The 14,419-nt window shown below is 41.7% G+C and overlaps 1 protein-coding gene and 1 non-coding gene across 2 annotated transcripts; both read left to right on the forward strand.

The window, feature by feature from the left end:
• The first annotated feature begins 397 nt into the window (after positions 1-397).
• On the forward strand, positions 398-1,108 carry LOC131662146 (uncharacterized). Its single transcript, XM_058931847.1, has one exon. The coding sequence runs from the start codon at positions 398-400 to the stop codon at positions 1,106-1,108; it is 711 nt and encodes a 236-aa protein (XP_058787830.1).
• Positions 1,109-13,677: 12,569 nt separating this feature from the next.
• LOC131645357 (small nucleolar RNA R71) lies at positions 13,678-13,784 on the forward strand. Its single transcript, XR_009296986.1, has one exon. It is a non-coding gene; the product is annotated as a small nucleolar RNA R71 (small nucleolar RNA).
• Positions 13,785-14,419: the final 635 nt, after the last annotated feature.

Raw genomic sequence — 14,419 nt, forward strand, 5'->3', positions numbered from 1 at the left:
AGAGCCTCGTGCCCGGTAAGCGGTCAGCTCATGCGTTACCTAAATCCACGCCTTAGAAAGAGGAGCCGATTTCGCTTAAGGATACCTTATAAATAGCCCTCTAATCCCATAGGGCAAGGTAATCTTTTCTTACCCCAAAATTCTCTCACTTTGTTGTACCTTGTGGATCACACACTTACTTTGGCATCGGAGTGCCTTGCAGGTACAGCCATTTTTCCCCCTCTCAACAGTTCCGGATATCAAGCCTTCTTTGTTGCCGACCACCTGATCTGCTCGGTAAGATCAGTGGCGCCGTCTATGGGAATTCCAACTTTCCCATTCCTCTTCTTGCACTTTCTTGATTCCTTCTTGCCTCCTGCAAGAATCCAGGAACCAAAGCTCTAATCAACTATCATTCATGGCTGACAATAACGAAGACTCCTCTTCATTAGACGCTACGATACTCAACAAGAATGACATCTCTGTCGTCATACCTCCTCCCAGAAACACCGTCCCTCGGGACGGCATCACAACATCTCCTTCCCCGAAAGATTTCCAAGAAGATGCTCTCCATCATCTCAGGGAAACTGGTGGCAGAGACAACCACGAAGAGGCCCTAGAAAACCCTTTCTCCTCCAAGGGCCAAGCTCCCCAGGACCAGACCATGATAGTTGTTCTGGCCGCCCTTGCGCAGACAAACGCACTTATTCAGCAGCAGAACGACAGGATCGGGGCGCTCGAGCAAAAACGCTGTTCGAAGACTCCCCCCGGCCACAAGTCTCGCCCTCAGCGCGACATGGTTCCCTATAAACGCCCTCGTTCACCCTCCCCGAGGGAAAACGCGGGCCCCGCTTCCAAGAAAGGATCGAGCGACCACCACTCCCGACACCGATCACCTTCTCCTCGACCAAAAAGAAGATCTCGATCGCCTCCTACGAAGCACGACGATAACCGCAGGAGACACGTGCGGAGTCGCAGCCGGTCCTCCACTCCTTTCGCCAACGACGAAGAAGACGAGCGTCGGGGTCCTCTGTCCCGCGCAATCTTGGAAGCACCCCTGCCGACCGGCCTTGAAAAACCCCCTCCACTGGGCACATACGACGGGACCATCGATCCAGACGGCACATAGAAAATATCGACGCCCTCCTCGATTAGAGAGGGGTGCCCAGTGCGATCAAATGTCGTTTGTTCCCGACCACCCTGCGCAAAGGAGCCATGACGTGGTACAAAAGTTTGCCCAATGAGTCCATCACTTCATGGAAAGTGCTCGGAAAACTCTTCTCTAGGCACTTCACAGCCTCCCGGAGACACCCAAAATCAGAAGCGTCCTTGGAGGCTATCATTCAATGAAAAGACGAATCCCTTCGGGCCTACATAGAAAGGTTCAACAAACTGGCCGTGCAGGTATCCACGACAGCCCACATGAAAAGGTTTCTGCTCGAGCGGGGTCTCCGACCACGCTCAGACTTCGCCAAAGCCGTCGGGATCGAAACGCCCGCCACCTTGGACGAATTTTTTCTCAAGGCTCAAGCGTACATACAGTACGAAGAGAAAGAGGCCGCTCACGCAGCCCGGAACTCTAGGCAAGAGGAGAACACCAAAGGTGCTCGTCAAGACGACTATCGTCGGGGAACTGACAAGAAAAAAGAAGACAAAGGTCGGGACCCGAAAGACTACAAAGCGCCAGCAGGGAAGTTTCGGGAGTACACCCCGCTAAACGCATCCCGGGAACGCATCTTGAACGAATGCGCAAACGCAGAATTCCAAATGGGCAAAGTCCGCTTCCCAAAATCCATGCCCGCGCATCCGAACATGGACAAATCAAAGTTCTGCCGGTTCCATAAAGGCCACGGGCACAACACGGAAGACCGCATCCACCTGAAAGACGCGATAGAGATACTAATCCGAGAAGGACACTTGAAACAGTACGCGAAAAAACAAGAGGTTGCCAAAGAAGCCAAGCTAGTCACCGAAAAAAAACCAGCGGAGGATACGCCCGCTATGCAGGTAGCCATGAGTATCACCAGACCGGAAGACTTCTACCTCCCTGACTGGGCCGGGGCATCTTCCACCCTTTCTCCTTACAGCCCGTGGGAAATCCCCCCTTCTGCCATGGTCATCTCCGGGGGAGGATTGATCGCGACTTTACGTGTCTATTAATCTTATGACTGCAAGTGCACAATCGTGTCGTGTAGTTTTAAAAGATATCGAATCCACAGGGACTATGAATCGATCTACCGTTATCTAAGGTTACTATGTAAAGCTAAGGCTACTAATATTTTGATTGTTTCTAAAGGAATGTGATTGTGAATACTAAGAAATATAATAATAGACGGATATCAGTATGTATTTCGTCTAACTTTAGGTGATCCGAAGGTCCATTGGCTAATGCATAATTCGATTAAAAATCTTTATTAATTCAATTGATTAAAAGTCCTCCTCTCAAACTTTCGCTCTGTTGATTTAGACTACTATCCTAACTCGTAATGTACGCTTTCGCCATCCCATTAGATTTTAGAAAAGCTTTTTGGAAACAACGTAATTAATAAAATGCTTGTTTTATGAAGTTGTTATCTATTTAAATCTCCTAATCTCAAACTTTCGCTCTGTTGACTCGGAACATGCTAATATCCCTAATGTACGCTTTCGCCATCCCGCGCGGGTGTAAAAACATTTTTTGAAAATAAATAAGTCCTAATTAGTTTTAATACGCTTTCGCCATCCTTAAAACTAATGTCCTATGTCTACTATCCAGTTAAAGATCTCAAACTTTCGCTTTATTGATTTTAACCTTTGACCGTCTTAACCCCTCAAACTTTCGCTCTATTGGTTTTAAGACTTACTAATTAAATTAGACATACAAACCAAAAACAAGTGATATTTAATAAAATATAATTAAGCCAATTTATTTCGGATCCCACGGTTAACTTACTTTACATACCGATATCTTAGTTAATTAGCCAGACATATTAAAACGATTAAGCATGCATAAATTAATTTGGTTTATAATAAAAGGCATGTTAAATGGCATACAATATCTCATGCAATAACAATAATAAATAAAGCGGTAAATGATAAACCTGAAATAAAATAAAGCTGAATTGAATTGAATCTTGAAGTATCGAACTTCCACCACAGGTTGGCTGGATCGTTCTTCGGAAATAAACTTGCAGAAATTTAAAACAAGGAAATAAAAAGGATAAATCTAACGTAAGGCTAGATTTATAAAAGGTTCACAACAATTTCCGGTGTAGAAATTGTTGCGAGAAAATAAAACGGTTTAATTGAAAGCAGGAAAGAAAATAGCGGTCGCGGAATAATTTCGGCAGCACTTCGTTAGCAGAAAATCGGACTCTTTGAAGTGAAGTAGCAGCCTCTATTTATAGCTGAGGGTCTGCAGTTGGAACGCGTGAAATGAGGGACGTTTCTTGACTGGGACTTGGAGACGTGCGTCTCCACTTTTTGAGGGGACTCCTTTGAACGACTTGAGACGTGCGTCTCAAGTGGAGAAGATTTAGGAGGATTGGAGACGTGTGTCTCCTCTTGGTGACGTGGAAGAGAGTTGTTGGAGACGTGTGTCTCCTCTTGCTGGATTGAGTTGGGCCACGTGCAAATTTGTTTCTTCGTGGGCTGGACTTGTACTTTGCACATTTGGGCCTTATTTGCACCCCTTTTTCACTTCAGCACCCCTTTTTCATCTTTTAGGCACAAATAGTGGTCATTTTAGCTCCATTTCTTCTCCTTTTCACAAATAGTCTCAATGAGAGTGTAAAACCTGAAACAAAGCAAATACTCGCATAATATCATAATAAAACAATATAATAAACGGAAAATGCTATAAATATTTATGGATTTCAAGCGAAATATACGATATAAAATCGTGTTATCAAATTCCCCCAGACTTGAACCTTTGCTTGTCCTCAAGCAAATAATAAGATAAAGACAGGAGGACAGTGAAATGAAATACGCTTCCACCATGTCGTTTGGTCATACTCAGCTACAGAGTGTTTTTATTTGAAAATAATGCGGCAGATCCTAGCAATAAACTTATAGTAGCGACACTAGACAACTCCCAGCGTGCATACCAATCCGAATCATGCCATTATAGCTTGACCTTGACTCGTCATCATGTTTTACCCTTTTCATTCGCGCGCAATCACATTAAGCCCATTATCTTGACACGCACATAGCAGAGTAGCCGGTTAGTGACTATGATCCTTCTTATGGAGTTCTGGCACATTATGTGGTATACTCTTTAGCGCTCATTTGTAGATTGTGGGGAATCGGACAATAGTCCTTCCTACCAAGCTCAGTACCAGGAAACTTCTGAACCAATCGACAATGAGTTTTTAAATCCTCTGTATTTGAGATTTGTGACCGTTAGGTTAAATGATCTTGTGAGGATCACCTTACTTAGTAGGCACATTTCTATTAGCGGTTAAACACATAATTATTATTATAAGGATCATACACTTATATTCATCGACTCTCTGTGTAGTTGGTGTCTAAGACGGTGCCGACTGCTAGAATAAACTAATAGGGGTTACTTCAAAAATTAAAGTCGATGGTTTCGGTATAAAGGGTATTCAAATCGGTTACACACACTTGAGGGTTTTTAGAGTGTCGGGACAATAAGGGTATTGTCTTGAATCTTTATTGTGATTTCTATATGTTAAGTATTTGAGTAGCTTCGTACTTCTCGAACGTGTGGGGTTATGCGTTTAAAAATTTTGTTATGGCTCAAGAAAATGGAAGAAATTGTAATAGCCACGGAATTATACATAGAAGACTTGAAATTCCATAAATATGCTTTATTGAATTTGAAAAGAAACATTACACGGAAAGGAAATAAACTAAAAGGAAATAATAATAAAGCGAGTAATACGACTCCCCCAGACTTAAATGATGCAGTGTCCTCAATGCATGTGAACTACTCCTCATTGTTGCGGTTGCGGGAACTGCTTGCGCCTCTTGTACGAACACGGCGACGTCTATCAGTAGGAGAGCCATTTACACGAATGTTAAGATCATGCAATTGTGTGGCAATTTCGGTGTATTGGCCTTCGTTCCTAATAGCGTAGTCACGGTGCTCTTGTTGCATCTCTCGAATAAGCCTTAGTGTTTCGGTTTGATTTGTCTGCATAGCTTGAAAGAGTTGGTCTTGGCGTTGAATTGCAGCATACATGGCATCAAGAGTAATAGGCGGAGGGTTGTTTTGAGGAGGTTGGTTGACTTCAGCTTGTGCTTGGTTGAGTTCTTGTTCCATTGCATCCGCTGGCTCATTAGGATGTTCAGGTTGGTTATCTTGAGGATTTTCATTAATAAGCCTCCAACGCTGAACGTAACGGATGTTGATCTGCTCTGGGCATGGCAGGACGACATAAGGAATAAGAACTTTGTTGACGACCAGAGTGTAGTGGCCATCATGACGGGGTGAAACCAAGTGAGAGTCACGGCAGTAAGTGAGATCGAGGGATTGAGCAGGCATCATAAGATGGGAGAGGGAGATGAGGTCATCACCGAGACCTAAGGCACAGGCCAAAGAGGTAATAATATCGCCAAACAGGAAGGGGTTTGTAGCGGGGGCGTTGATAAAGCCTTGGATGTGTTGGAGCATAAAAGGTGCGGCATTGAAACGGATATTGTTTAGCGCACAGTATAAGAAAAATAACTCATTTTGGTTTACCTTGTGGTTGGTGGACCTTGCAAAAATAGTGTGCCCTAAAACACGTTGAAAATAACGTATAGCGGGGTTTTGAATATGAGAAGCATGTAGGGTCCTCCAACCGGTAGGAATTTCGCCAGTAAGATTAAACCAAAATTCGAAAGCGAGTTCCTCCCAAGATCGACCATTGAGTTCTTGAAAGATTGTGCGGTGAGCATTTGGTGCATTATTAAAATGCAAATACGTAGCGACTGCTTCTTGGTCCAGAGTAAATTCACGATTAAACATCCGAAATTGGATGCTACCGGTTAAAAGTGGTTGATCAGAAGGAGTGTCATAATTAAAAGAGCTTAAGAACTCTAAGACGAGCGGCTCATAAGTTGGTACGCGTTCGGTACAGAGATGATGTAGGCTAGATTTTATGAGCAAACGGGTGACACCATCTATGAGACCCAGAGTTTCTAGACATTCGATGTTCACGAATTTCGTGGGAACAACCGAACGTTCATAGAAAGCGAGGTATTTGGTTCTTTAAGCATCGTTGTCTTCCTCTCGAAAGATAATATGTGAAAGGTCGGGAGGTGGCCTCTCAGGATGCACACTTCGGATGATTGAACGTGGAGGCATGATGTGTTTGGAAAAAGATAGTGTGGAGAGTAGAAGAATAGAAAATGGTTTGGAGGTTGTGAAGAAAAAGAGTGGGGGTGGTGTGGTTTTATAGTGAGGTTTGAAAATGGTGGAGTAAATATAGAATTAAAGTGAAGTGATGGTGGTGTTTGAAGTTTGAATGGAATGGAGAAATGGGAAATGATGTAGAGTTAAAGAGGTGGTGATGGAGGATGAATGAGGTTTATGGTGTTTAAATGGAAGAAATAATGGGGAGAATGAAGAATATTGAATGATGAATTTTGAAATTCAAAATTCAAAATTCATGGAAGGAGAATGTATGGTTTGCATGGTCAAACGAAGTGCAGCCTGTTGCCCTTGGGAGACGCGCGTCTCAGGCAGTCAGTCTGCTGGGGGACAGGGTATGGAGACGGGCGTCTCCTGTCCTTCACATGCAGAAGGGTGGTCCCACAAAGGTGGAGACGTGCGTCTCCTAGCCTAGGGGAGTGATTTCCACGCATGCACTGGTCTGGACAGTTTCTGACAGGCATTATATAATGTGATAAATTGTTCAGAACAGTGTCACATTTTTAATACTATAAACAGCAAAAAGAATGGTAAGCAAGCTGAATATATTATATGCGTTCAGGAATACATAGCAGTTAATAGCAGTGCAGTATAACACAGTAGCAGTAATGAATATAAATAATGCATTAAAATTAAAAACTGGTACTGAGTGTTGATAGAAACAGAATGTAAAAATGCACAAAATTAAATTCTAAACTAGGAATTGGAAATTGCTAAAACTAGAAATAAAATCTAATAATCTAAGCGTTAACATCTAGCCACGTCTGTTGTTGTGCACATTAGAATAAATGTGTTTGAAAACTTCGTCGAATTGAGCATTGACGGTGTCGATGAAGTCGAAGAAGTGCATTTGCAGAGTGTGTAACTCGTTGCGCACATGTTGTACTTCGTGTTGCAGTGCGTCGATGGCTTGCCCATGCGTGTTCTGATTAGGAGCAGGTTCGATCCTCGGAGGAGCATTTCTTGGGGCCACTGATTCAACAGATGCAGCAGGTTGTTGTTGCTCTAGCTCGACGTCAGTCATGTCTTCAGATTGAATTTCTTGTGAACCAGTAGGAGTCTCAGGCTCATACTCAGGAATGGGTTCATCTTCAGGTAGAGGCTCATATTCAGGCACATGATCATCCTCAGGCATAGGTTCGTATTCAGGTTCAAGGTAATCTACGGGTATATTTCCATTTCCATAGTATCCAGGAGGAGTGTCAGGGTCAGAATTTTGTTCTGCTACATACATGTCATCATTCAAATGTTCATAAGCTTGTGGTGTCTCTGGAGATAATTCTCTTTCAGGGATTTGATCATAGTAAAGCCAGTTAGCAGGGTTGTGCACACTCGTCCTTGGACTTGGTAAGGTGAACTGATCCAGTACTTTATTATCAATAAGTAAATCAAACTGATCAGGTCCAAGGTTACCAATGATACCTCGATTAAAGCAGAAGCGAATGTTTATAGAGTTGTAGGAACCAAAAGGTATCAATCTAAGTAGTGGTGTTCTCAGGCCTATGGCATTTGCAATCATAGTGACAAATCCGCCGATCAGAATAGGTGAAACTTCGTCTTGCATGATGCGCTCGAAGTTTGTTAGCATAAATGTGATGGCGTTGACTGGACGATTCTGAGAGGTGCAAAACATGATGAATAACTCTTCTCTAGAACTTCAGTGACATTATCGGGTTTACCGAAGATGTAGTGAGCGATGATCTTATGCAGGTATCTGAAAGCAGGGTTATGAATGTTCTCGGATTGAAACTCGTTCTCTTCAGGATTATCGTTACCAGTGATCTTACCCCAGAATCTTTCCAACTCCCAGTATGCAAGACTTTCTTCAGGGACTGTGGTGTATGCATCTGATCCATTAGGGATTTCTAACATTTCAGCAAAGTCTCGGATGCAAAACTGATATTCTAAACCAAAGAGTCGGAAGAGGATGACTCCTTTCCTCAGTCCTTGTCCACAGTTAGGCAGATAAGTCAAAGAGCTCATGAATTCCAAAGTGAGCTTTCGGTAAGTACTAAACTTGCGGAACAGGTGAGAACCGGTCTAACCGATTTGGTTCAGCAAGTGCATGACGCTTTCTGCGATACCTAACCTTTCCATAGTCGGGTGGTGAGGATAGCGAGTCAAATCCATTTGCCTCTCAGCTAGCTTAGCATATCTCGCTTTTTGCCCTCTACCACGGAACACAACTTCCATATTGTCAACTTCTTGCATCTTGATGAGTTAGTAGTTAAGAAAGCCTATAAGTTGAAAATATTAAAATTAAGTTAGAACTAGGCTAGTGTTGTTTAAAAGGAAAAATAAAGAGAAAAATAAAATAAAAAGTGTAACAAGTTATAATAATAATTATAATTATAAAAAGGAAAGATTTTCACAATTTAAAGATAGCGGTTATAATTATAGTAATTATTATAAGATGTAGGAAAAACATAAAAATATAGAAGAATTAAAATAATTCAAAAATAGAATAGAATATAAAAATAAAAATAAAAATAAAAATAATTGTGGGTTGTCTCCCACCAAGCGCTTTGTTTTATGTCGTAAGCTCGACGACGTTTAAAATAGAAAATCAGTTTTCTGAATGAGCGGGCAGCTCGTCAAGTTTAAAAATTTGAATGTTTTCATCGTGTTCGAGATGATGGTAATACTTAATTCGTTGCCCATTTACGACAAAAGGTTTGACAGTTTCTCCTTTGATTTCTATCGCTCCGCTCGGAAATATGTTAGTAATTTCGAAAGGACCAGACCATCTAGATCGTAGCTTTCCAGGAAATAATTTTAGTCTAGAATTAAATAGAAGTACTTTATCGCCTATGCTAAAAAATTTCCTAGATATACGCTTGTCATGCCATTTTTTCGTTCTTTCTTTATAGATTTTGGCGTTTTCGTAAGCGTCTTGTCTAAGTTCGTCTAATTCGTTTATGTCTAAAAGTCGTTTCTCACCAGCAGTAGTGTAGTTTAAATTTAAATTCTTAATGTCCCAATAGGCTTTATGTTCTAACTCTACCGGAAGGTGGCATGATTTTCCATAAACGAGTTTGAATGGGGTGGTTCCAATTGGAGTTTTGAAAGTTGTTCTATAAGCCCATAAAGCTTCATTTAACTTGGATGACCAATCCTTTCTAGATATAGCAACAGTTTTCTCCAATATTTGCTTTATTTCTCGGTTAGATACTTCTACTTGTCCGCTTGTTTGTGGATGGTATGGTGTAGCTATTCGATGATTTACTCCATATTTTCGAAGGAGTTTTTCAAGGATTCTTGAAATGAAATGAGACCCACCATCGCTAATTACCAGTCTTGGCACACCGAACCTAGGAAAGATAACGTTTTTGAAGAGTTTGATAACTACTCGTGTATCGTTTGTAGGAGAAGCGATAGCTTCTATCCATTTCGAAACGTAATCAACAGCTACGAGTATATATTGATTTCCGAATGATGATGGAAACGGACCCATAAAGTCTATTCCCCAGACGTCAAATATTTCTACTTCTAGGATGCCCTTTTGAGGCATTTCGTCACGTCTCGAGATATTTCCGGTTCGTTGGCATCTATCACAGTTTAATACAGCAAAATAAACGTCTTTCCATAGGTTAGGCCAGAAGAGTCCAGATTGAAGGATTTTGGCGCAGGTTCTAGATGTGCTATGGTGTCCTCCACATGGTGCTGAATGACAATGTGTTATTATGCTTCCTATTTCTTCCTTGGGTACACAACGTCTAAAGATTCCATCGGGGCCTCTTTTGAAAAGGACGGGGTCGTCCTAATAGTAATGTTTTAGGTCATGGAAGAATTTTTTCTTCTGTTGGTAACTTAGGTCAGGAGGAAGTACACCAGCAGCTAGGTAATTTACGAAGTCTGCATACCAAGGTGTGTCAGAGCGGGCTAAAGCTATTTCTGCAAAGTTATTGGGTTCAGTGATTGGATGGTATGGTTCTAATTCGTTAGCTTCCAACTAAGCGATGATCTGCTACGACATTTTCAGTTCCCTTTTTATCTTTAATTTCCAAGTCGAATTCTTGTAATAAAAGGATCCATCTTAACAGTCTAGGTTTTGCATCTTTCTTGGTTAAGAGGTACCTAATAGCGGCGTGGTCAGTGTATATGATTATTTTGGCTCCTACCAAGTAGGAACGGAACTTATCTAACGCGAATACGACAGCTAATAGTTCTTTTTCTGTCGTGGCGTAATTCATTTGAGCTTCGTCTAGGGTTCTACTCGCATAGTATATGACATGTAGTTTCTTATCTTTCCTTTGCCCTAGAACGGCTCCTACAGCATAATCGCTTGCGTCGCACATTATTTTGAAAGGTTCATTCCAGTCGGGAGGTTGCATAATCGGCGCAGAGATTAATGCTTGTTTAAGCGTACGGAATGCTTCAGTGCATTTATCGTTAAAATTGAATTTGGCGTCTTTCATCAGTAATTCGGTTAAGGGTTTGGTTATTTTAGAGAAATCCTTAATAAAACGTCGGTAAAAACCAGCGTGTCCTAGAAAACTTCTTATTTCTCTAACTGTTTTAGGAGGTTGAAGGTTTTCGATAATTTCGATTTTAGCTTTATCCACTTCGATCCCTCTATCGGATACGATGTGTCCAAGTACGATTCCTTGTCGAACCATGAAATGGCATTTTTCCCAATTAAGGACTAGGTTAACGCTTACGCATCGTTTAAGTACCAATTCAAGGTTTTCTAAGCATGTTTCAAAACTTCCTCCACAGACAGAGAAGCCGTCCATAAATACCTCCATTATTCCATCCAGGAAGTCGGCAAATATTGCCATCATGCATCTCTGGAAGGTTGCGGGTGCATTGCAAAGTCCGAAAGGCATTCGTCTATAAGCGAACGTACCATAAGGACAGGTAAACGTGGTCTTTTCTTGGTCGTCAGGGTGGATAGGAATTTGGAAAAATCCGGAGTATCCATCCAGATAACAGAAATGTGAGTGTTTAGCTAGGCGTTCGAGCATTTGATCTATGAATGGTAAAGGGAAATGATCTTTTCGGATAGCTTTGTTTAGCTTTCTATAGTCAATGCACATTCTCCATCCAGTTTGGGTACGTTGTGCTACAGATTCGCCTTTTGCGTTAGTGATTACAGTAACTCCTCCTTTCTTTGGTACGACATGAACAGGACTAACCCATTTATTATCGGATATTGGATATATGATTTCGGCCTCTAGCAGTTTTTGGATTTCCTTTTTAACCACATCGCTCATAATGGGATTTATTCGTCTTTGATGCTCCCTAGAGGTTTTACAATCTTCTTCGAGCATAATGCGATGCATACAGAGAGAAGGACTTATTCCTTTCAGATCTGATATGATATGTTATATCCTAGAGCGGTTGGGTATTTTCTCAGGACAGTGAGTAGTTTTTCAGTTTCGGTTTGTCCTAAATTGGCGTTAACTATAACTGGTCGGTTAAGTTCTTCATCTAGGAATTCGTACCTAAGGTCGGTAGGTAGTGTTTTAAGCTCTATAGCAGGTTTCTTAGGCCCAGGTATAGGATCAGGAGTTAATGCCAAACATTCACTCAAGTGGTTATCTTGATATTCCCCACGCCAGTTGTCATCTTCAAAAATTGGCGGTATAGGAATTCTTAGGATCTCGGTTTCCTTATGTGGTTCTGATTTTATTTCATTTACACACTCGTCGATTATGTCGGCAGAGCAGCATGTGTCAGTTATAGAAGGTGCTTTTAGGAATTGGGAAAGAATAAATTCAATTTTCTCTTCTCCTACTTCGAAGGTAAGTTTTCCTCGCTTAACGTCTATAATTGCACCAGCGGTTGCTAAGAATGGTCTTCCTAATATGATCGGGATGTTAGAATATTTTTGGATATCCATTATGATGAAGTCAGTTGGGATGTAGAATTGGCCTACACGCACAGGGATATTTTCTAACATTCCTACAGGGTATTTAACTGAACGGTCAGCTAGTTGAAGAGACATTCTCGTTGCTTTAAGCTCACCCAGATTTAGTTTCTTACAGGTCGAAAGAGGCATCAAACTAACACTGGCTCCTAAGTCGCATAAGGGTTTTTCTATAATAGTCTTTCCTATTACACAGGGTATAGAAAAACTACCAGGATCTTTCAGTTTGGGAGGCATGTTATTTTGGATGATAGCGCTACATTCAGCGGTAAGTGTTACAGTTTCGTTATCCTCGAGTTTCTTTTTGTTCGATAGAATTTCTTTTAAGAATTTAGCATACGAAGGCATTTCAGTTATGGCTTCTATGAAAGGTATGGTTATGTTTAATTGTTTCAGAAGTTCTACAAATTTTTTAAATTGCGCTTCGGTTTTGGATTTAGCTAATCTCTGAGGGTAAGGAATTGGTGGCTTATAAGGTGGTGGTGGAACGTAAGGTTTTTCTTTTTCAGGTTCCACTTCGGTGTTGTTCTCATTGGACTTAGTAGTTTGGTCATCAGTTGATGCCTTTTTGGTTTCCTTTGGCTCTTGTTGTGACATGGGTGCGTTTTGAGTTCTAAGATCGATAGGTCCATCGTAGTTCGTTCCATTTTGTAGTGTTATCGCGTTCGCATGTCCTTTAGGATTAGGTTGTGGTTGAGCAGGAAACGTGCCAGCAGGGGCAGCAGTAGGTGCTTGTTGTTGAGCTACTTGTGAAATTTGAGTTTCTAACATTTTGTTATGCGTAGCTAAAGCATCTACTTTGTTCGATAATTGTTTTAGTTGCTCACTATTGTGGATGTTTTGATTTAGGAAGTCCTTGTTGGTTTGTTGTTGGGAAGCTATAAAGTTTTCCATCATGATTTCTAGGTTCGACTTCCTAGGGGCGTTTTGAGCAGCTATAGGCGCTTTTTGATAGCCAGGTGGGATAGCAGGTGCTTGTCCAGGCGCGTACAGCGCGTTGTTGTTCTTATATGAAAAGTTTGGATGGTTCTTCCATCCAGGGTTGTACGTGTTAGAATAAGGGTTTCCTTGAGCATAGTTTACTTGATCAGATGGGATACCAGTCAAGAGTTGACATTCGGCAACTCCGTGTCCAGTTAATCCACAAATCTCGCAGTTAGGTGCTACGGCAGCAGCGGTGGCTGAAGGAGTGATGGTTACGTTTTCGATCTTTTGAGTTAAAGCGTCTACTTTAGCGTTAACGCGGTCTATACCACTTACTTCGTACATTCCTCCTTTGGTTTGGGTTTTCTCTAGAGCGGCTCGTTCTCCACCCTATTGGTAATGGTTTTGTGCCATGTTCTCTATGAGGTTGTATGCTTCATCATGGGGTTTGTCCATTAATGCTCCGCCAGCAGCGGCATCTATAGTCATTTTAGTGTTATAAAGGAGACCACCATAGAAAGTATGGATGATCAGCCATGGTTTGAGTCCATGATGAGGGCATAGTCTAAGCATGTCCTTGTATCGTTCCCAAGCTTCGAAGAGTGATTCATTATCTTTCTGGGTAAATCCGTTGATTTGACCTCTTAGCATAGCGGTTTTGCTAGGCGGAAAGTATCTAGCTAAGAATACTCTCTTCAATTCGTCCCATGTATTTATGGAATTAGAAGGTAGGGATTGAAGCCACGCTCTAGCTCTATCTCTCAAGGAGAAAGGAAAGAGGCGTAATCGAATAGCTTCGGAACTAACGTTGTTAGCTTTGACAGTGTCGGCATATTGCACGAACACAGATAAATGAAGGTTGGGGTCGTCTGCAGGGCTTCCAGAGAATTGGTTCTGTTGAACAGCTTGTACCAACGAAGGTTTCAGTTCGAAATTGTTTGCCTCAATCGCAGGTGGTGCAATACTTGAGTGCGGTTCAGCGCGTGAAGGAGCGGCATAGTCTCTAAGAGGACGAATAGCAGCCATCTCTAACTTCGGGGTAATTTGATTGATTTGATCAGTAAAGATCAATTCCTGATTAATCGGAACTGGTGCTACTTCGGGAAGGTTGCGAGCTCGACGTTTGACGTTAATGAAACGTTCGATCTCGTTAATTTGTTGTATTAAATCTCCTCCTTGTGAACGAGTATTTGTCATACAATCGTTCAAAAAGAAAGGAAAGAATTGCCCTAGTCTCTACGGTGTAAAAGTGAGTTACAATATCGACTTAAATAGTCCCCGGCAAC

Source organism: Vicia villosa, linkage group LG1 (assembly GCF_029867415.1).
Source record: "Vicia villosa cultivar HV-30 ecotype Madison, WI linkage group LG1, Vvil1.0, whole genome shotgun sequence".
Taxonomy (NCBI): domain Eukaryota; kingdom Viridiplantae; phylum Streptophyta; class Magnoliopsida; order Fabales; family Fabaceae; genus Vicia; species Vicia villosa.